Raw genomic sequence first — 23,988 nt, 5'->3', positions numbered from 1 at the left:
ATACTGACAATTCAAATAATAAGTGGGGGTGAGGTAACTGATGACATGAAAATAGCTAAGATTACATCTATCTATAAAACGGGACAAAAGGATTATCCAGGAAACTACCGACCAATCTCTGTTTTGCCAGTTCTGGGTAAGGTTCTAGAGAAAGTAACCAATAAAAGATTAATAGAATTTTCAGAATCCAATGATGCATTATTCAATCATCAGTATGGTTTTCGTAAAAGATACAGTACAAAATTGTCGCTTATCATTTTGTCGAATACTATTCTGAAATCCTAAGTACACACAAGAGCAGCCTGAATATCTTTCCCCAAGAATGGCAGTGCGTGCAATTACCTTTAGTCACTGGCACGCTCATTCTCGTCTCTTATATTGATTTAAAGATTCTTAATGTTTATGATTTGCATAATCTATCAGTATGTACCTTCATGTATGATCTGCGTAATAATAACCTACCTCACTCCTTAGCAGATTATTTTAACCTAATTGAGCACAATTATCCGACTAGACAGAATAAACAAGTAAATCTACCAACTTGAGACTAAAAACAACTCAAGGCCAATTTTCACTTTCTTTTCTAGGTAGCAATTTCTGGAATAAAGTACCAGTTGAAATAAAATTGAAGAAATCAAGAAAAAGTTTTAGGATTTATCTAAAAAGTTATTTGTTTTCATAAATTCACACCACCAACATGTAAGTCTACAGTAGATAATTGATACAATTAAGATACTTTTAAAGAAAAATGTTTATAATAACCCTTTACAAGGAATATATTGCAATTTAAATTTTTGTTTTGTTTTGTTTTTCCTTCTTAAATGTGCATTTTGTAGTATTTGTGGGGCCAGGCTCGATTATCATTTGTCATATTTTCTGGTCCTATTTACCAAGGTATTTTTATACATGTATGTGTAACTGTTATGCAATTTGTTTCTGGATCACCGGAGAAAGGAAACTTTCAAGCTCGGAAGTTAGAAGTACCGATAATTGTATAGGTAGATTTTATTCAATCTGCATAATCAGAAAAGAAATGAAAACGCATCATAAGTATGCTGCAAAATACACTTATTTAGTCAAAAACATTATTTGACTCAATTCTTTACGATTCGATTAACTAAATCTAATTCTCGTTCAACATTCATGCCTTGATCTTTATGACAGCTATTTTATGTATTTAAACTGAATTATGTTTATATGTAACACCTTATCATAACTCCTTGTTATGTTGTCATTTAGAAATAAATTTGTTCAAACTAAAATCAAGTCTTCATTGACTAATTATTTGTGTACCGAAACTCTCTTAAAAGAAATAGTTCCGTTCGTCTAAATATTGAATTTAAACATTCTTCCAAAGAATTCAGTACCTCTTCTGATGATTCGTATAATTATTCATGAGTCTGATAAGCAGTAAAATAGGGCTTATTTTATGTAAAGTATCGCCTTATATATTTTGCTCTCAAAGTCTTATCTAATCCATTCTCAATAGTCCTAAATGGTTTTGTCTTTATCAAATCCTATGAGAGCTGATAAGCTACATCTAAAATCACCCTCATGCTTTGCACATATTAAATAAACTGCCAGCTACATCACCACCATCATGGTTTATGAATTAATGCAAAATGTTTAAGCTAAATTTTTTTCTGATAGGTCATAAGACTTCTTTATCTAAACCTTCATTCTCAGAATCTGTAAAAAACTAATATCCATTCACCAAATACGGTTTGTTTACATCTCTTACGCCCTCTACGTCTTTACGCTACTATACTCATTAGCATAATTTGCCCGATTTACTTTCATTGACACGTAAGCACTCTTACGCTAAATTGACCTTGACTTTCTATGAAATGAAGCAAAAATAATTTCCCTTTTTTATATTAACTGAACAAAATATAATTCTTTCTAAGACATATACAGATACAATGATTATTAATTATGCAAACTTACTTCTTGTTCGGCATTCTAACTGCTTCAGTTTGGGGTAATTTATTGGTTATCCTGACATATCGTCAAAGAAAAACATTCACGTTTTCTAGCTTTCGGCAAGTGCGCTGACCTCCTGCGGTCGATTTAGTCAAATCTAAAAGGAAAAATCTAAAGAAAAAGGTTTGCTCGGCAAACCAGCTCATGACCTGTAAACATGTGAATATTGTTGGTAAATAAATAAATCAAAATCAAATCAAAATAAAAAAATCTAACCCGCACATGCTAATTCGTAACACTATCAACACCAAGGTATTTTGATCGTTCACATGCCCAGGGTTGCTTTTATTCATTATTCTGATCATGTTTGGCACGAGTGATGACATAGATCTAAAATTTCATGATAAAGAGAACACCTATGAGAAACAGTGGATTGTAATTCACAAATATAGTAGCGAATATCTGGGGGGGGGGGGGGGGGAATTATGATTGACTTTCTTTTATGGGTGAAAGAGAAAAAAAATGATTGATTTTCTTTTTCGCAAGCACTACACGGACACCAATATCAGATAGCCTGTGATCCCTAAAATATCGTAGCTTGCGATCCAGTCGCCGAAAAAAAAATCGTAGCCTTTACTCCAGTCGCTGAAAAAAAATATGCGGGCGTAATCTCCGGAAAACACAGACATTTTTTTACGTCCGGGCGGACGGAAATGCCTAAACGACATTAGGTTTTTTGTCCGTCTTAACATTTCCGGCCGGGCATAAAGACCTGCTACATCGGCCGAGCGGCCCTGCCCCCATGTCACCTTGTTGGTTGATTGACAGTTCTCGCTTGCGTAAAAATAAGTACGATCTCAACGCAGAGGGAGGCAGACAATTTCATTTTCGAATCGGGATGTAACGGTAATTTGCGAACCTACCAACAATTTTTCACCCAAAATAGAGATCATTTCCAGGGTTTCTTAGAACACATACATAAACTCCTAAACATATTTCATCTTAATTTGATAATTTTTTTAATCAGCTTCTCACAAAGTTAAACGATTCCTTTAACCAGTTCGTTGGTGTAGGTCATTCACAGCTTTTTCCAAGATGGTTATTAACATCTAAACATATTCAAAAGTACCTCTCCAAATGATTTAAAATTATCAACTTTGATTGAAGGACTTTTTATTTTATCGAAGGGACATTGATTAGAAACATTAAAACGTATTTCACAGGCAAAATTATAATCTATCAATCAAAAGCTGATCCAGGATTTTCCAAAGGGGGAGGGGCATTTCCCAATGAAAATTTGACCAAAAAAAGGTTTCTACCTACAATTGAATGTCATTTCGTCCGCGAAAAAATTGACAAGCAAAAAAAAAGGTCCTCATTTTCAAAGGGGGGGTGTACACTTCAATAAAAATGGTATATTTACATTTTAAAATGTGAAAACTTTATTATGGCTCTTAAAGGGGGGGGGGCAAGGGCCAGCTGTGCCCCCCCCCCCCCGATCCTCCACCGGTATCAATGTAAGTTTTTTTTTGTAAAGTTATGCGGTTGTTTTTTACGCATATATTCGTAATTCCGAAGCTTCGTAATTCCGAAGGTTCGGTTATTCCGAAGGTTCGTTAATCCGAAACGAAATAAGGATCGTAATTCCGAAGGTTCGTCAATCCGAAAACGAAATAAGGTTCGTAATTCCGAAGGTTCGTCAATCCGAAAACGAAATAAGGTTCGTAATTCCGAAGGTTCGTTAATCCGAAAACAAAATAAGATTCGTAATTCCGAAGGTTCGTTAATCCGAAAACGAAATAAGGTTCGTATTTCCGAAAATGAAAATTATTCATTTTGGTAACAAACACGGTGTTGTCATTACAAGATAACACGATATTATGCAATGATAGTAATAACGATCGATGATACATGCGTGTGTTGTGGCCAAAAGCATGTATTTCATTAAGAATAGGCGCCCGGATCAACATAGGCTAATTTCGATTTTATCTGAGCAATTGCTGCCTTTAGCAGATGGTTTAAGGATGCAGGGGATTAATTAAGTTTGTTGGTCGCGTGAGAGTAACCTCCAGATAATAGGATTTGAATTGGAGGGGATGTCATTTTTAATAACAGCTTCTGCTGGTAATAAAAATAAAAATAATACTAATAATGATCCTTGAGAGATTTGGAAGCGCGAATCGCAAGCTCAAACTAGTAGACATTTCATGTAACAAAACTTGAACTTAAACATTCTGAGCATTTTTTGTAATCGTGAGAAAGATGTGTATCTTACTAAAGAATTAACGCGAGCGCGAAGCGCGAGCTGTAATTTGTTTATATACTGACCTGGGGCCCGTTGCATAAAACTTTTTACCTGAGAAAACTCAAATTGTTTTTACCGGAGTTTTTGCCCTGTGCTAAAGTCAATGGCGGAAATCAGACTAACCTTAGTTTTCAGTTTTTACCAGAGTTTTCTCAGGTAAAAAGTTTTATGCAACAGGCTTTAGAAAGTAACCTTTTAAGGACTGCATTTAGTGACTCATGAATAGTATATCTCACGAACTAAAATGAGAGCGCGAACCGCAAGCTTAAAATTTGTGATATTCCAACCTGAAAACTGGACATTTTATACATTTTTTTGTAACCAGGAATAGAATGAGTTCCTCAATAAACAATACTTGATGCGAGCGAGAAACGTGAGCCAAATTTTTCCGATTTTCCAACCTGAAAACTGGACATTCTAAGCATTCTTGTAAAAAAAAATAATTGATGCAAGTGCTAATAAGCGCGAGCCCAAAAGGGTATTCCATTTTGAAAAAGGTCACTTTTTTCCGACGGGATTTTTTTAGGGCAAGTATCCACCCCCCCCCCCCCCCCTGTCCCCGGTTCCGCCACCCCTGAGTGAAGCGAGCAAGATTTTGGAGCATGGGCGATTTAGCTCTAGCAACTTAAACTCCTTTTGTAATCATGAATAGGGTGAGCATCTAAACAAAACAATTAATGCGAATGCAAAGCGTTTTAAATATGTATATATATATATATATATAGGCAGATATGCAGAGTGGCCGATTGACAAAAAAAGTGGATATTTCAAAGATTATTACTTGGAGTTCAGGAATGGGATATAAATCTCTCTAATCAAATGATGGGAGCTCGTAGCGCAAGCTAAACATTTTTTCCATATTCAGTACTTTTGTAATCATGAAAAGAATGCGTAATCGCGTATCTCGCTGAAAGCTACAAAAATCGAATCGTGAGCACAATAATCTGTTTAAATAGACTAGAAAATGGCCATCATGAAATTTCAAAAAAAAAGAAGAAGCTCGCTCCTCATCAGTTTTTTATTTGGTATAAGGTATTCGTCCAGTTCTTGGTAACAAAACATGCATAGAATGTCCACTTTTAAGGTTGGAATGTCACACATTTTTGGTTCGCGTTTGCACCAAAATGCCCCTATTGGCCCCTTTTTTGGCTATGCCCCCCCCCAAAAAAAAGGAAAATACGTTCCGCCGCCACTGGTTTAAAAACACGCATCGTCTTCATGGCTAACTGCAAAAAGTTCTTAAAATGTCCCCTTTAGATCAGGTCAAAGCTTATATTTAAAATTTCTGTTCGCGCTTCTTGCTAGCAGTTATTATCTAGTTACATAGGCATCTCGTTTTGAAGATCACAAACATATTGCCCATCATATTATAAAAAAAATATAGCTCGCGCTCGCATTATTTAAAAAGGGTTTATCATGTTATTACATATTTACTTTATTTTATAAGTATAAAGCTAATTATTGACTGTTAGGACCACCCTTTCAAAGAAACAAACAAAAATCAACTTTAAGCTGCCGATCGAGGAAAATATGGCTGAAAAAAAAAAATTTGCCCCCCCCCTATTTGACAAAAGTTGGATCCGCTGGGAAGGAGGCAGGGGGCACTTGCACCCCAAAAATGAAATTAAAAACAGGGAAATGCACATTTTTCCAAAATGGGAAAGTTCCTTTTTCAAAAATAAATATGCTGTTTTTCATGTTTTTCGAAATAAAATACTCTTTTTAAAGTATACAAGTTAAGTTTTCAGGCTGGAATATTGCAAATTTTCAGCTTGCGCTTCGCACTCTCAGTTATTCGATTGGAGAAATATGTATCCTAAAGAGGTCACTAAATGCTTTCTTTAACAGGTTCCTTTTCTGGTCAGTATGTTTAAGCTCGCGTTTTGCGCTCGTGTTAATTCTTTAGTTAGATCTTTTTAATGACAGCAGCAATCTGCTCGGATTTTTAAAAACTTATTTTCATTTTTTATTGAAATACCCTTAAGTTTTAGCTTGTGATTTACGCTCGCAACACCTCGCAATAATGCCATTTTAAGAATAATTGACCCCTAAACGAGTTTTACAACTTCACCTTTAAATTTTTTTTTACCAAGCCGCTCGCTCATTATACTCTCTCCCGAAAAATAAAGCCTAAATATACATTTTGCCATAATAAGAAGTCACTTCAAAAAAGTTTTTATCCGGCTACTTAATCACTGTCAAACACACAATGACTTCAAGCAGATGATAATCTTAAGGTGAAAATATCACCAAATGCCCATTTTGACGTATGAGTTTCATTTTTTGGCTTTACTCCCCGAACGAAAATTCGTTCGGCCGCCCTTGCCTTCCCATCCTCATAACAATTGAACGGCAACAGTGTCCCCCGCCCCCCCTTGCCTCTGCCTCTGCTTTCCCGGTTTTCATTTTTCGGATTAACGAACCTTATTTTGTTTTCGGATTAACGAACCTTATTTCGTTTTCGGATTAACGAACCTTCGGAACAACGAACCTTATTTCGTTTTCGGATTAACGAACCTTATTTCGTTTTCGGATTAACGGACCTTCGGAAAAACGAACCTTATTTCGTTTTCGGATTATCGAACCTTCGGAAAAACGAACCTTATTTCGTTTTCGGATTAACGAACCTTCGGAACAACGAACCTTATTTCTTTTTCGGATTAACGAACCTTCGCAACAACGAACCTTATTTCGTTTTCGGATTATCGAACCTTCGGAACAACGAACCTTATTTCGTTTTCGGATTATCGAACCTTCGGAATAATGAACCGTCGGAATAACGCCACAAATGTTCGGATTAACGAACCCTTTTTCGTTTTCGGATTAACGAACATCGAGGTGTAGGCAATTTACGTGTTTCGGAATTACGAACCTTCGGAATAAAGAACATTCGGAATTACGAAGCTTCGGAATTACGAAGTGTAACCGTTTTTTATGGTTGTTGAGACGGTGGTCCTTTATTACAAAGTTTGACATGAAGAAATCTCGGAAATAGCGGCATAATTTCAAAACTATAATAATTAGAATTGGAATTTCCCCAAACTATAGAATAATTAGAATTATGTTCTGTCAGTGAAAGAATAGGCCTATCAAATAGTAGGCCTATTGAAAGTGTAACGGTGCATACATGAATAGGGAGAAGAATAAAATATAAATGAAATCACGATCCAACGAATCAAGCAAAATGTACTTGAGATCACCTTAAACCCTGATTTCGGAAGTCGCGGTCGATCCATCAAGTTTATCGTCTCGTTAAACGAATATGTGTCGTGGGAAATACCAACACGAGAGAGCTTTTGCAGTAGTCATTGATTTCTGCACCACTTGTTCGTTGGAAGCTGGATTTGACTCAAAACGGAATAGAAAAATATCCTTGTCCAAAGTTTCATTATTTTCAAGCAATGATATCAATGTTTTGTCTCTAAATTGAATCTGATATGTATTGGAAAGTTTATTAATATATTATGATAAACACATTTACCTTTCACTTTCTTACCTTTTCTCCCTCCCCTCCCCCTTATTTTCTCGACCCCCCCCCCCCCCCCCCGTCTTACATGTCTTAATTTAGGTCTCCGGCGTGACTGGTATGACCCGAGTCATATATATTTGAATCAACTTTACCACGATTTGTGTCTAATGGAACAAAACGATGCAGCACTTTGATGAATGCAACTTTGCATACTTTTCTTTAAGTTATCATAACATTAAACACGTTTAGTTAATCCCATTAGAACTATTAATTGATGTGAGATTGCTAAACCATTCATTGTATTCCTCGACATTCATGATATCCGGACATGATATTAACACCGGTTTCCAATGTCGCGAATACTAAGCCTTCGAGAGACAAGGATGAAGAGATCCGAATCCGCCAAGGTTCCGGTCTTCGGTGCATTAAGCCGTTATAACAAGAGAATTAAAGAATAATAATGTTGGCATGATCTGTCAGTAAAGTAAGTGATCAGATAACGTTTTATTCATTTTGAGTCCAGATAGGAAATTTCCTGACATTATCTGAATGTTGGGAAAAACTGTGAACTGACTAACATAACTAAAGGTCTTTATCTCCCGACAGACCTTGTTTTATAGTGACATAACACGTGATCCGGAAATGCTTTTCCTGCGTGACATAATATCTGTACTGTATATTTCTTTTCTCTCCTTCCTCATATTATTCTCTTCTCTCTCTTTCCTCCCCCTCTCTCTGTCTCTCTTGGAAAAAGAAGAAGAACAACAAGAAGAAGAAAGGGAAGAAGAAGTAGACTGAAGAAGAAGAAGAAGAGGAAAAAGAAAAAAAAAAAGAAAGAGAAGAAGAAGAATATGAAGAAGAAGAAGAAGAAGAAGGAAAAAGAGAAGAAAGGACAGATGAGGAAAGGAACAAAAAACGAAAGGAGAGGAAAAGGAAGAAACAAAAGGAGACGAGAGGAAAAATAACCATTCCCCATAACGTCCACAAGGGAAAAAAAGACAAGCTCATACCAACACGGTCCATTAGGAGATGTCTTTATTAATCAACTGGGCAAGCTGGGGGAGACGACACAAAACAAACAACTATAAAAATATTTGGTGGTTTACAAGAGCAACTAGAGTTTTTTTTACATGCGATACGTTCGGATGAACTAATTCTAATAAATGGACATAAATGCCTGAGGTAATACATTACATTTTGCACACGCGAAGATAAGTTGCTAATGGCGTCAGGTAAAAAAAAGTTTAGACAGAGAAAAAGGTGTGACTATTATCTCTAATCTTCATCATGATTCTACGTGAGAGAGTACAAACACCTTGTTTTATTGGAACAACGTAAACTGGGTACATTTTTCGTTCCTGACCAAATATTATCTTGACTGCACTGTTAGAAAATTTATCCTTAAAATAAAAGAAGCTCCTGCAGCAGAGTCTCGAGAACACCTGTAATCTTACATTATATCATGTAAAATTGCAGGAAATTGGTATTTGGTGTATGGAACCTTACAAATTTCCCTTAAATAAAGCACCCTTTTCCCATTTTTAAACAGACCTGTTCTGTTAAATTGCAAAAAAAATACTGTCTTATGAATTTACAGAATGATTCTGTTATTGTTTTCTGCAAAAATCTTCTTTTTTTCCTGTAAAATCAGGTTTTTTTTAACAGTGTGTGTCAATGATTTTGTTTTATTCTGGTGATGTACATGCTATGCATACGGTTACGCATCGTTACGGACATGATCCGATGATCGAGATGAGTTTTAGGATCCATATCGAAGATCGAACCATTTCATAGTAATTGCATGGTAAACTTGATATGGGGATATCTCATTACGTAATTATCCTGATTATCGTAAAATATATCCCCCATTATTTGATCATCACGTTCACTGCAATAAATATCATTCTGCTTCTGATAAGCATATCTGTAGTCTATACAGGGGCCGCGGAACGGTTTTGAAAGTGCGGGGGCTGAGCCGAAAGTGTGTGTGCGGGGGGGGGGGGGGGCTGACCATGCACAGAACAATCATAATCAGATTGTCATGTTTACGTTTTTGTAGCCCCCCTCCCCCGTTACCACCACCCCTGCTATAATTTGCCCGTGATCAAGTTTGATGGAAACTAGATTTTACAAGACTATCGTGCTTTTCCTTTTAGTTGTTTTCCTTCAATTTCAAGATTTTTTTAATAGTTATAAAATTATTTGAAAATAATAGTATCCCCCTCTCATCTAAATAGAATAAACATGACTGAATAAAGATGAATTATTGAGCAATTCATGGAATGGTAGACCTACATTATTCAATTATAATTTCTCTCAAAGTGGTTATTGCCCTTAAAATTTATTATGACATGTGTGTTTGCCCTTTAAATGTATTATGACACATGTGGGAGACATATCAGCAAATCGACTTTTACATTTTTCTTGAGAAGATGGTAATGGCTAGTAAGAAAATCTAGAAAGAAGCATGCCCCGATGGTTTATAATTCCTTTATGGAGATTACCGAACGGTGATTCTTACTAATACGTTTATGGTGTTCATGGAAATGTGTTTGTTTATGAGTAAACACAGCCATTAATATGATTCAGCCTGGCCTTTTGGGTAACGTGAAACTCCACGTAAGTATGGACAGGGATAACATAACTATACGAAAACAAGTTTCATATGAAATGCTATTACGATTCCAAAGGTGTCATAAATTTGCACCAGATTGAATGCAATTTACATGAACTTTCAATTTCGAAAATACAGAAAAGATAGAAGTTGTCCCTTCAATATAAAGCCTTTATTTTGATAAGATAAGACTGGGGCACATTCGTAAATTGCTCAAGCTTTTTTAAAGTGAATCAATTTATCAGACGGAATGAATCCAGTCTTAAAGACACATAAAGAAATTTAAACGACACGTGTTAACACTACTTTCATTTATTTATTTTAATTTAATTCAATTTATTTATTTTTATTTTTATTATTGTTTTTTTTTTTTTTTCTTTTTTTTTTTTTGGGGGGGGGGGAAGATAAATGTCCAACAGGTGATTTTCTAGGAAATCTGTATACACTCTGAAAGACATGAGTAAATTTTCACTCCTTTTTCACTACCCTTGGTAGTGACGTCAAGGACCACTCAATTTGGAGTGGATTAAGAGTGAACATCATAACGTTTCACACAAATTTCACTTTAAAAAGGGTCAAATTCACTCAACAATTGAAAATCACTTGTTCACTCTTTCTGAGGAGTGACATATTTACTCGATTTTTATCAGAGTATATGGTAAAATATTGTTGAACAAGCACAAAGAGAAAGCATTTTTAACAGAAAATGATAAGAGATGAACATGTACATAAGTAAAAGTCTGAACAAATATGGACAAAACTTAAAAAATTATTCGTTTGTAAGTTGAGTCACTATATGCCGACGGGGACTTCAAATAGGCCGCACATGAATAATTTAATAATTATTATTTTATCATAATTCATGGTGGCAAGTATTACACGACGAGGAAAATGAAGGCCTACTTTTAAAGGGGAAGGCCACAAGTCCAATATAGAGAAATTTGTCCTTTCTTAAACATTTCAAATGTCTATATCTGTTTCATTTAACGGAAACAACACAAACTTCTCATATCTAGTTCCATTTAAAAAATATTTTCATCTTTTTTTTGCCGCATTTCTCTTAATCTGCTTATCACCTTAGTTGAGGTCCATTCCAGTGTAAATGGATGGAAAAAAAAATCAACAAAAACATGTTGGATACTTGTATTTCTTCACAGAAATATAATCATTTTGCTTTTCAAGACATAAATTCTGCTCAAACATACCAAACAAAGGAAATTGAATTGTCCCAACAGTTTGATATCTACCTTAGATAACGGATGATTTAGATTGCTGTGCGAGTGGCAAAAATAGTGAATTACGACTGATGGCTAAACAAAAAGAAATCAAGAAGGATAAAAAGTAAAAGGAGGAGAAGAAGAAGAAGAAGTGTAAATATAGGTAGTAGTAGTCTGCATTGTGACTAGACTTTTTCGTTGATAAAAAACAGGGGGCAGACCCAATTGTTCGTTGCTATACCCCTCGAAAGTTAAATGAATATTGATATACAAAGGAGAATAATCTTGTCATATGAGTAATTTTGTTGTGATGTGGCGGCGGTGATCATTGACTTTTGTCTGTATAGAACCTGGATAGATTTGGCCAAAACAGGTGCTTGGTAATTATACAACTGAACATTTTGGCATCCATTTTTGAACGCTTCGCCCGACAAACACTATTTACCTATAGACCAATGAATCTATGCTGCAACGAAAAAAAAATGCTCCTCAAGATTATGAGTAATGAGGACGATCAACACTAGTCACCGATTAAAAATGTGGCACATAATTATACTCCTAATTTTTCGATGACGAGTTCAAGAAGAACTGAGTGGGTTTGCAACGTGCATTGTTGAATATTCTTTGTTGCTCATGAACATAACACAAATTCGCTCTGCTTCATCTCATAATAGGCTTATTTTCCAGGATAGACTTCAGTTGAGCTACCTTCAGATCCCGCTCCAGAGGACCAACAATTTATGTCATGGAAAATTACAAACTAGCCATTTCGACATGTTCACATTGCTCATTTTCCCTCCGTTTTTTAAGGCGTCACTCTCATGGTTGAAGCATCAAAGTCGCACGAATCTGAAGTAAATTCACTTTAATAAGCTACTATTCGAAGCAGGGTTATGTATACCTCCATTAACGTGATTGTCGGCGGGCATTTAGGTAACGCACAGATCGAAGGAATTCCGACTGCTCGGGAATTCTGTGGCATTTACAGGTCAGCATATACCTAAAAACTAGTTTGAAGTTTGGATGTTTGGTTGCATAAATCATAGGATTAACACAGCTATTACAAAGTAAGATGGCGGCCGTCCATGGTATAGCTGGGTCGCTTGGCGGAATCATAAGTGCTACACCGTACGGTGTGATACAGATCAAGAATGCGAGGACTACGTAAAAGAGATTCTTGGTAATCTCGACCTGTCGTTTGCTTAAACGAAGTTGTTGCTGGCTGGATTGTCGTTTTAAACTTGCATGCATGGACGTAGAAGATCCTTCGGCTTGCTCGGTCATTGCCTTCATGTGACGTTTGACATGGAGGTAAACTTTCACGTAGCAAACAATAATTATTACGAGTGGGACTGGGTAGAATATCAGGGTTTGTAGAACGCTGTAGTAGTCGGACAACGGGTGCGTGGTCTTGTGGGAACACGTGCTGTATTTATCGGCGTATCCAAGCTCTCCGAGACCGACCATTGGTGGGACCAGTGCAACGAGGAATGGCACAGACCATATGGCCAGAATCATAAAGGTTAAATTGACCGGAGTGTAGACTCTTCGAAAAGCATTCAAACTCTGAGTAATGACGAGCCACCGATTGATGGCGATAGTAGCCAAGGTAAAGAGACTGCAACCCACACAGGTGAAACTCACCAACGCGACAACAACGCACACCCACTCTGGTAAGGGCCAACCGCTTCGGCTGAGCAGCGCGACCGCGTTCCAAGGAATCGTCAACGCCGTGAGTAGATCGGCAACGGCGAGGTTCACCACGAAAATGTTTGTCACTGTTCGAAGTTTGCGACACAGAATAACGCCGAGGACAACCATGCTGTTCCCGAAAATTCCTAGAGTAGCTATGATGATGAAGAAGACGGAAAGGACTACACGTTGTGTGTAGTCGTCGAATTTGAACGTTCTCCATGAATTTGAGTGTTGGTCTGTAGATGTTTGGTAGTATACCTCGGTTGGAGGGAGAGGACTTGTGTCCGATATTTCACTCATTTCGTCATCCATGATTCACCTCCAGTTAATCCTAAAGTAATCTGAAAATAAACAGAGAAATAGAGCAATGCATTTATTGAAAGGAAAGGGGAAAAGGGTTTCAGTATGTTTGAATAAAACAATTCATCTAATGGAATGTTTAAAAATAATGTTTCAATCATATTATTAGCATAGGCCTATACTAATCAAGTTACAATTGAAGGATTATTCTTGTTATTTCGTTCTGTATGTCGTCGTGTAGGTGACCAAGGAATAAATATTGACATTTACAGTGAACAATTACATAGTGAATGGAGAAAAGGGAAATCGATGAGTATAAACAAACTTTCCTTTTTGTTGTTGTTTGATTTCGTTTTATCACGCATCCCTATAGGCCTACACAAATATAATTTACACTATGATCACAAATTATAAAGAGAACTGTTGAAAGTACCTGCCCATGATTGAAAAGTATTGTACAATATAGGAAATATTATTTATATGGAAGCATGTATTGAACCGAAATGTTGAGGGGGCCAGACATGGTAACATTTCTTAAAGCTATACGAGCGAGCGATAAGCGAGAGAGCAAAAATGTTGACCATTTGATACCAAATCTAATGTTTTGATAGATTTTGACATGATATTCAGAAATAAGTTTAGTAGCGATTTTTCGGGGGGGGGGGGGGGGGGGTCAAGCCCCCAATCTGTCCGCCAGTGCGTTGCAGTTAGACATGATCGGACCTTCATGTGCCCCAGTCACATCGCTGAATCCCACTCCAGATTGACTCAGGCTAATACGTTATTTCCAATGACATACCATTGGTCGATTTGGACTCGGTCTCTTTAGAGTGACTGAGCCGACTCAAGCACGATCAAAGCTTTCACCTTATGCTTCATTCACATTTTCCCTATACGGCGTCCGTTCGGCGAGTCGAAACAGCCTTTTCATTCCTTTTATTCAAACCACCTACATGTAGCTGGTACAAAAAATGTTAAAACGACTATTTTCGACTCGCTGTATATATGGCGCGCCGTAGTGGAAATGTGACTGCGCCATTTATAATTCCAATAGCATACTATCGGTCAGTTTGGAATCGGTTTTGTTGTTGTGACTGTGGCCTTAGGACAATGCCCTATTGCAAGGTCACAAATGACAGTTGCAACTGTCAGAATATAATGACCTGCTTATTGCAATTGGAAACCGACCATAATCAAATCCTCTCAAATGTTATAGCATTGTTTGATATTTGTCTCCTTTATCGGATCAGGTAGAGAAACCCGTATCCGGAGTCCGGATATAAGCTTTGCTGATGAACTTTCACAACTCACTAATCCACTCGATAAAATGTCAGGTGTTATGTGATATGATTGAATCTCGAATAAGTATTGTGTGCAAACCATATTTCTGTAACAACACCCACAGTGATATCCGAAAAGCGATAGAAAATGAATTTAAAAAGCCACTAACATGAAATCATGTACTATTTCCCTCTTGATATTTCATTTTATTTTTTGACAACCTTTACTTGGTTTAAAAGCAGACAAGAGCCAAATCGTCAATCTTTAATTGCTTCTTTGCGAATGAATACAATATTTTCCTTCTTTTATTTTTTTTACCGAATTCGTGTGTAGGGCCGGTTGAAATCTTTCACGTGGGTCCTTTAGCCATTTCATCGCAATACCATAATTTATTTTAAAACAATTCCTGCCTTTTATCTGCGAATTCATGGGAGTTCATGTACGTTCGTGTGGCCGCAAAGATGAATGAGATTGATTTTGAAATGCGACATCGTCAATGGATCTGAACTGAATTTAATCGAGGAATAATGACCGTGAAAATCCTCCTCTTCCTTCCAATTTCGAGCTATCTGATCCTGTCATAAATCCTTAACCTCGCTATCCCAATGGCATCGGTGTCAAGGTTGTAAAAAGGTTTTTACAATGAATTAATAATCATTGTGTGCCTTCAATAATGTTTTCACCCAGCACAAAGTTACAAAAAGAGCACATTCTTCCAGAATAGCAAACACCACGAACACTGAACCTTTAATGTAATATCTTGGTGTTAACTCCAATCACACACAGTGATCATGATTCTTTGACACACTCCATGGGTTTATAATTTATTCAAACCAATTATGTTCTAAGTTTCTTACAGTAAAATGTTTGTATTTATGTAGACCTATTAATATTTCGCATGTGCATGTTTTTTTTTCTGATGCTTTGATTGTATTGCAGGGGCCACGGAAGCGGGGGGGGGGGGAGGGGGGGCTAGGGGGCTTCAGCCCCCACTTTTTTCTAAAACCATGTACAAAAACGTAAAAATGACCATATGATTGTGATTTTTGCATGGTCAGCCCACCCCCCAACTTTTGGCTCAGCCCCCCCCCCACTTTGAAAACCGTTCCGCTGCCCCTGTATTGTATCATGATGAAATTGTATCAGATGTCTCCCAATTCGGGCAGTTTGTCAATCTTGAATAATTATGGATGTCTATATACCTGACACCCTGGACCTAACGTTGAACCTGCACTTCAGAATATAAACTACCATAGTAGGGACTGGGATTCTAATTTACTAATCAGAAATATACCGTAAAAATACCAGGGCTATGATTTTTTTAATTAGGTTTATTTCATGATAACTAGATCACTATTTGCGTACTTTTCGATGTGCAATAATGATGCATATGAGGCGCCGATTGTACCAATATTATATAGAACAATTATTTGTTATATAATCATTATTTATTAAATAATAACAATTATTTATATGTAATTTACATTTTATTTGTAAATAATTACTATTATATAAAATAACATTTCTAATTATTTATGTATAATTCCAAGTCATACTTCATTATTTGTAAATAATAATAGTTCGACATTCCATTATTTATAAATAATGATTTTTTGCTTTTCATTATTCATAAATAATGATTATTTGTTTTTCATTATTTATAAATAATGATTTTTGTTTATCATTATTTATAAATAATGAAGTATGTAGTGCCATTATTTATAAATGATGATAAACAAAAAATCATTATTTATAAATAATGAAAAAAAATAACCATTATTTCTAAATAATGGAATGTCGAACTATTATTATTTACAAATAATGAAGTATGACTTGGAATTATATATAAATAATAATTGTTATTATTCAATAAATAATGATTATATAACATATAATTGTTCTATATAATATTGGTACAAACGGCGGTCATAGCTGCATTATCATGATTATCTTGAGTAGATTTGTAGCACAGTAGCTGTTTGTACGCGCACGCGCTTTTAATTTTGTTACTTTTTGTATCATTGTTCTTGCCATGATTCCCATTATCTTTAATTTCTTCTAACTCACAACAAACTGATTAAAAAAATTACACGCAAATACTGAAAAGGCTGTAACCTTCTACAATACAAAAAGTTGTTGTTTTAATATTTTGCTTCTGGGCTAGCCTATATAGCTAGAGGAAGGAAAATGAGGTCATTCTCTTGGATCCAACATAACCAATGGAATAAAAAGGAAACGCACGATGATCAATAATATTGTAAATGACTAATGCCTGCCGGGTTACGTACAAACTGGGGATTCAATTCAATTCAATTCTTTATTCCATTTCCATTCAAAACATAATACAAAGTAATATAAAGTAATACAAATCAAGTACAATTTTACAGACAAGCATTCTTACTCCGTAAAACAGAAAAACAGTATAATATTGAGCATAAATGGAAATGAGGGGGTCCACTAAAAAGCAAAGCTTGTAAAGTGTGGATCCCCCTTGGAAATGAAAAAAATATAGTCGACTTATTCATAATTATGCGTATATATACAGCAAAGAAAAAAGAGAAGGAACAAAAAGGTCGAAATCATATTGATGTACACATAATTACTGAACAAATGCAAAGCTAAGTTTTACCGTGATTAAATAAATACAATACAATACAATACAATACAATACAAAGAGGTCTTCGTTGTGAAGGATAATGTTGCGCAAGACAGAAGAAAAATAAAATGGATAAATGAAACTATCGTTTATATTATTTCTTTGTCTGTAGGTGTGTGTGTGTTCATGAATGTGTTTGTAGAGATGAGATGCATTATGATCATGATCATAATCATGCAGATAATAATAATAATAATTTAAAAAATGTGATGATTTCCCGCTGCCTATAGATGGAGATATAATGTGTGTTTCGGGTATTACCTCTTCACCGCTTCGACAGGCTGTAATTAAGAAAAAAATAAATCTATTTGGTGTTAGTATTCAAACATGTGACTTCTGAATGTGGTTTGTCATCATTCTCGATATAAAAACAGACATTTCTTATTGGTTTTTCACTGTAAAAATTGGGGTGTTAAAACTGACACCAGTTGGTGTTTCTAGAGGACCACACCCTGCGGTGTTAAAATAACACCATACAGTTTGAACGTAACACCAAAGAGTGTAAAAGTAACAAACAAAGGAGTTGTAATAACACCTATGGTATTAAACTAACACTGTAAATTTAACACCAGTGTAAAATAAATGATGTGATCCTCTTTGTACACCGGTTAACACCACAGTTTTTGCTGTATACCGGTGGGTGCATTGAATTAACACTGATCTTGATTGGCTAACTCCCGCTTTGCAATCGATTGTTAGCCTTTGTGAAACGGGCTCTGATCATCGCAGCACGAACTCTCATTATACTTTCCGATCAAGGCGTTCTTTCTGGTAGGCATAAAACCGTCCATTCGTGATTGCTTACGGCCTCTCATCATCATGATTTCACTCCATATTCCCGGTCCATATTGTATCATTAGGGATTGAAACAGCAAGGAGTCATCAAATTATAACTAATTTTTGTCATCTTCTGACAGACTAAAATTAGCTCATCACTCTGTCACTGTCATCATGACCATCGGTCAGACGCCAGAAATATTTCTAGGCAGATAGCTTAGAACCAGAGAAATTGAGTTCTATGAATATTTAAAGGGGTTGGCAAGTTTGGCATGTTAAGGGATAACGTATAATGTATTCGAATGGGTTTTGATTATTTGGTGATCTTGATGACAGTTGCGTGTAACCATTTTTTTTTTTACAGAGATGGTCATTCAATAATTTTAAGTCTGGGTCCGACCAACTGTTAGGCCACCATCCAAAAGATGCGGTACCATGTAGACATGCTTTAAATCGCATTATAATTGTCAGAATGTTTACCAGGATAATTTATGAGACCCATCGGGTTTCTCTGACTGTCTAGACAATTTCACCTTTTGATAAAATGCAAATATAATTATCTGATTATGTATAGGGAGAAGCATAGAAACCGTATACCAAATAGTCTGATATTCAATAAAATAAACGTTATGGTTATTAATAAGATAAGTCGACTAGTATACAACAAAGAGACACAATTTACCAAATTAGCATTGATGGGAGCCCAAGATATAATAATTTGAAATATAATGAATCTGAACAACTCTCGTTACACATAGTCCCATGCACTAATGAGAATTCATGCTGGGATAGAATGGTGGGTCCGGGGGAGTATCATTATTGGGACTCACTGTGATTTTTCTTTAAACTTAATTCATTTTGATCTACTGGCTTAAGGTTAACGAGTTGAAGAATCACAAAGATGAAATATAAATGATATTGTTCAACATCAAGTCGTAGACGTATTACATACTTTGGAATTAAAGCTATATATGTATGTAGTCTCTATGATTAGAGAGTGGGACTAGTATTGACCATCATCCTTTATACGTGAAAGCGAAGCTAGAGAGTTAGATGATACAAATTTGATCTCTCTCGAAACTAACTTTACCATTGTGCCTTTATTTTTCGGTTTTCTTTCTTTTTCCCTTTATTCCTTCCTCTTTATCTTTCTTCATTAATTTCTTTGTTTCCTTCTTTCTAACTCTATTGTAAATTACCTCCTTCCTTCTTTTTTCCCTATATTGGTTTTCTGTGAATTATTCTTTTTATTTTGCTTGCCTAGTACCTCCAACAACATGACCAGCTAATTACAAATATATATATATATATACAGTGCGTCCCAGAAAAAACGAAACCGAGATTTAGCGATGATTTATCATAACTTAATCATAAATGAAATAGACAAATGACCTACCAATGTAAAGCTTAGAATCTCCTCTTTCATCTGGTATTACTTAGATTATTCCTCATTCACGCATAATTGAGCAAAAACAATTCGAAGAAAGGATGCCAAAAACTTATTTGGCGGGGGGTATCTGAATTTCAAAAAGAAAATCACATGATTAAAAAGTTCAATATCTTCTCTTTTCTTTGATACCTAAATCACAGAAAATGGTCAAGTAGTAAAAAAGTTATGATCCCTCGAAACAATGCTTGTATTTCCATAATTTCATTAAATAAACGTGTTTTCACCGGTTTCACACAGAAGCTATCGCCCGGTAACAAAAGACTTAATGCATGGCTGATCGTCAACAAAACGGAGTGTCGAGTGAGTTTGAACGCTGGCCTGTAAAACCTCTTCATTTTATGAAATTATTGAAATTCAAGCCTTATTTTAAATAACCAGAACTTTGTTATTTCTTGACCATTTTCTGTAATTGAGGTATCAAATGAAAGAGCAGATATGGAACATTTTAAAAATGTGGTTTTCTTTTTAAAACCCAGATACGGCCCGCCAAGTGACTTTTTGGTATCCCCTTTTCAAATTGTTTTTGCTCACTCATGCGTGAATGAGAAAATAATCTAAGTAATTTCAGATGAAAGAGGAGATTGTAAGCTTAAAAATGGTAGTTCATTTGTCTATTGTATTTGCGATTAAGTTATGATAAATCATCGATAAATCTCGGTTTCGTTTTTTGTGGGACGCACTGTATATCGGCATTTATGAAAAAAATCTCTTAGCAGGACCAAATTCACACCTGAAAGAGTATCGCACACGCAAGTCTGATTTACCCGCAGAAAATCTTTTGCAAAAGCTCAAAACTTTGTTGCGGTTGGGTTGCGGATGGGTTGCGGGTGATTGCCCGCAACTCAACCGCAGTGCTCGAGCGAAATGAGGAGACATGGCCACACGATCATCAATTGACCATGACTGCGTAAGTTCTCGACCGCGCGCTTAAAACGCAGATGGGTCGGAGATATTGACAGAGTGATCAATGGAGCGTTTAACAACCAATCCAAAATTCCACTTTAAAAATAATTTCAGCGATGGGCAAATTATTGAAAGTACCGCCACTTTACGCCCCCACGCTCCTCTGACATCCAAGATATGCCCATGTCAGTATAATCATAATCAAGAGTTGATTTTCCCAAATTCGGACAGAGTCCGAAATTATCTGTTGTGGAAAGATGGATATTTCCATCTGATTTAGATTTTGGAATGTAAGTTAGGTTCACACGTTGGATTTGGTCGTGGCCCTTTTCAAGATTTGTCTAACCATTTAGGGACAAGGGCACTCGACCCATGTTTCGGACGGGGGGGGGGGGGATGTGAAAACAACAATTAATGTCCACATTAAATTTCGACGCACTGTGCAAGTTAGAGCACAGGATTTGTATGTTTAATATTATTCTTATGCCAGGTTTAATCGTCATATATGGCTTCCCTTTATTTAAAAGCATATAATTTGCATTGCATATAATGCATTTTTCAAGACTTATAAAAATTATTGGTAAGCATATCGATATGCCCCCCCCCCCCCGAATCGACACCTCCGGATATATAGGCATGCAGTGTGTGGGCAAACATACGGAATCATGATTTCGTAAATCATAAAACAATAAATTAGGGAGGGATTACAAAAAGGTGGTTTCTTAATTATTATTTTTTCTGATTTTATTTAAGGGGGCGAGCACCCCCCCACTACCCATCCAGAAAAACTTTCAGCAGCAATTTTCAATCGGTAAATGAGTTGAAACTGGCACTACATAATGTATGGTCTCGGTAAACATGTTTAGCTAAAATATCAGCATACCACCCCGTGTGAACATTACCATTTTGAAGACGTTCAAGTCAATCAACCCGTCAGAAAAATGAAATTATTATTTGCAGATGCGGGACTGCAGTCGGGGTGACCTGAGGCTAATTAGGGTGTCATTTCTATGCCAACCTTGGATAACGAATGAAATACTACCACCAGATCGTGATGGAAGAATGAAAACCATGCATGGTGATGAATATGATTGGAGCGGGAATATGATTTTTCATGATTTTTCTCCCGGCAGTTGATTTTTGGAGAAGGGGTGGGTATCAGAATCGCTATAAAGTTGCACAATCCGAACCCAGGTTTATCAACAAACAGAATCACAATGAAGGAATCGATAATTCAAAGTAATTGATATTTGATAATTGGAACTGGATGCCATGATATTAGTTTTAACCTGTTTATTATATGCATGCTTTCACGTACGAGTGATCTATGTTCGTTATTTTGTTTGGTTTAAAGAAAAATTAAGTGAAACTTGAAAATGTGATAACTTTCTTATTTTACATTCGATTTTTATGAAATTTTCAGTGTTATGCTTTTTATTGAGATCGACTCTCTGTTGGGGTGGACTTGTTCTTTAATTTAATTCTTATGAATGATGTAACGCAATTGTGTAGATCTGTTTACTTTTTATCATTTTGATTCAAATAAGAAGTGAAACATTACCACAGTATTACGTTCGCATTAATTACATATAATATTTCATTAGTGGATGACAATGAAGATGAGCTTGAGTTAATGGGGATCAATAAAATAAATTTAATGACCGTTACATGGGTTTCACATTTTGCTATTTTTGTCCTACTTTAACAAAATGAATCAAGTGGTATATCCATTTAATATGTGTTTAAATTGTACAAATTAGTTTTCAGGTCAAATTTGATAGAAAACACTCATCCATCATAATAATGCCTAGACAGACACATTCTGTTCTATATAAATAGGTTACTTGTTTCCTTTTGTAAAAATAGGGCTGTAAATGTAATAATAGTAATATTAATCGTTCATCAAAACTGTCGTTTTAGAAATATGTTGTACATTAAATGCGTTATCACAAGAAGATAAATTTTCATAATTGGTTAAAGAACCCGGAGAGAAAACAAGAGAAAAAGAAAAACACAAAAAAAATAAGAAAGAGAAACACTCAGTCTTAATATGCCCAGCGATGAATTTTATATAAATTTAGCAAATGTTTGTTGACCTCATGAAAGTACAACATACGCCCCCCCCCCAAAAAAAAAAATACTGCTAAAGGACTGGTAAACTACATGACTTTGGGGCATTTATTGAGAGACGTGCCACGCCCATATACAAAAGACCTAAAAGTGTTGAGATATGCTGGCAACACAAAAGGATTTATTTTATTTTGCGGAGAAATCCTTGTTTCATTCCCATAAGTATATACAAAATGTAGATATGGGCGAGGAAAACCGTTCTTGAATTGATCATTAATTGCAAATTTACCAGATTGACAAGTTTAGAGGCTTGATATAATGTCAATTCCATCATTTTTTCCTTATTTGTCTTTGCATCCAGTCTTAAAATCCCAATAAAATAGAGAACAATGAAATATAAATAAGTAAAATTTACAAATACACTAATAAAGAAAAAAAATATTTACGAATACCTACGTCCAAAATGAACAAACATAATGTTTATAAGACATGAATCATACCCTTTCCGTGATAAGCTGGTTAAAATCCTCAATTCCGATTGTGTTTTCTAATCGAACCACTGCAAATAAGCTCACAAAGCAGATAACTTACTGACAGCAAACTGTGACATCCGATGGAAAGAAGTTTATTCTCACCTAACACGAAAGGTTCAAAGTCGGAAACTGTGATGGTTATGTCAGAAAGACGATATTAACCCCAATGACCGTGCGTGATGGTACTGGTAACTAGCTGTAACGTTGAAACTGACTAGGAGTGTGGGATCTCAGCGCGAGTCCGTTCTGGATGACTCTGCGTTTCAGGGATCGCTGATCCTCTCTCGGTTGGGTGGAACCAGTAACGAAATTAGTCAATTTTGTTTAGGGGTCAGACTTGGCGTATGGGGCTAAATAAATAAGAAGGCTTGCTGCGGGCATGGACCATGCTGCGAGCAAGTGAAGCGAGCGAATATTTTTTCTTTACCTTTTTTGATACTTTACAAAGATATAAGTTTGTGATAGTCGAAGTAATACACTTCACCCCTTTGCTTTCTTGTTCTTCCTTTTTCTTGGTGGTTGAAATTTTGGGGTCTATCCCCCCCCCATATGTACGCCAGTTGGTAGAACCCATGGGTGCAGGTGAAATGTAACATTTCACTCGTTTACAAAGGTTTTGATAATTATCATCGCTTCTAAGATTTTTTAAACATTTTTTTTTTCATTGCAACTAAACAGGAGAAGAAGAAAGTATCTTTTTTTAGAGGGGGGGGGGGGTGTTGCACACGCAGTTGCCCCTCAGAAATTTCTACGAAAATGCATGTAATCTACATTATGCACCAAATCCTTAAAAAT

The 23,988-nt window shown here is 35.9% G+C and overlaps 1 protein-coding gene across 4 annotated transcripts; it reads right to left on the bottom strand.

Annotated features, from left to right (window-relative positions):
• Positions 1-10,701: 10,701 nt before the first annotated feature.
• On the bottom strand, positions 10,702-23,405 carry LOC129274699 (5-hydroxytryptamine receptor 4-like). Of its 4 annotated transcripts, XM_064108118.1 has the most exons (3): positions 23,161-23,361; positions 17,722-17,741; positions 10,702-13,564 (listed from the first exon to the last, which is right to left on the bottom strand). In XM_064108118.1, the coding sequence occupies exon 3, from the start codon at positions 13,533-13,535 to the stop codon at positions 12,435-12,437; it is 1,101 nt and encodes a 366-aa protein (XP_063964188.1). In that variant the 5' UTR covers positions 13,536-13,564; positions 17,722-17,741; positions 23,161-23,361; the 3' UTR covers positions 10,702-12,434. The 4 variants fall into 4 exon arrangements, with proteins under 4 accessions (XP_063964188.1, XP_063964187.1, XP_063964190.1 ...); XM_064108117.1 differs by lacking the exon at positions 17,722-17,741 and having other exon boundaries at positions 23,161-23,405; XM_064108120.1 differs by lacking the exon at positions 17,722-17,741 and having other exon boundaries at positions 23,296-23,379.
• Between the last annotated feature and the right edge of the window lie 583 nt (positions 23,406-23,988).

This window comes from Lytechinus pictus, chromosome 13 (assembly GCF_037042905.1).
Source record: "Lytechinus pictus isolate F3 Inbred chromosome 13, Lp3.0, whole genome shotgun sequence".
Classification (NCBI taxonomy): Eukaryota; Metazoa; Echinodermata; class Echinoidea; order Temnopleuroida; family Toxopneustidae; genus Lytechinus; species Lytechinus pictus.
This window is presented reverse-complemented; position numbering and strand designations above follow the sequence as displayed.

Bases quoted from the DNA above. Each gene is read 5' to 3' on its own strand.
- LOC129274699 (XM_064108117.1), bottom strand. From the start codon at position 13,535: ATGGATGACGAAATGAGTGAAATATCGGACACAAGTCCTCTCCCTCCA.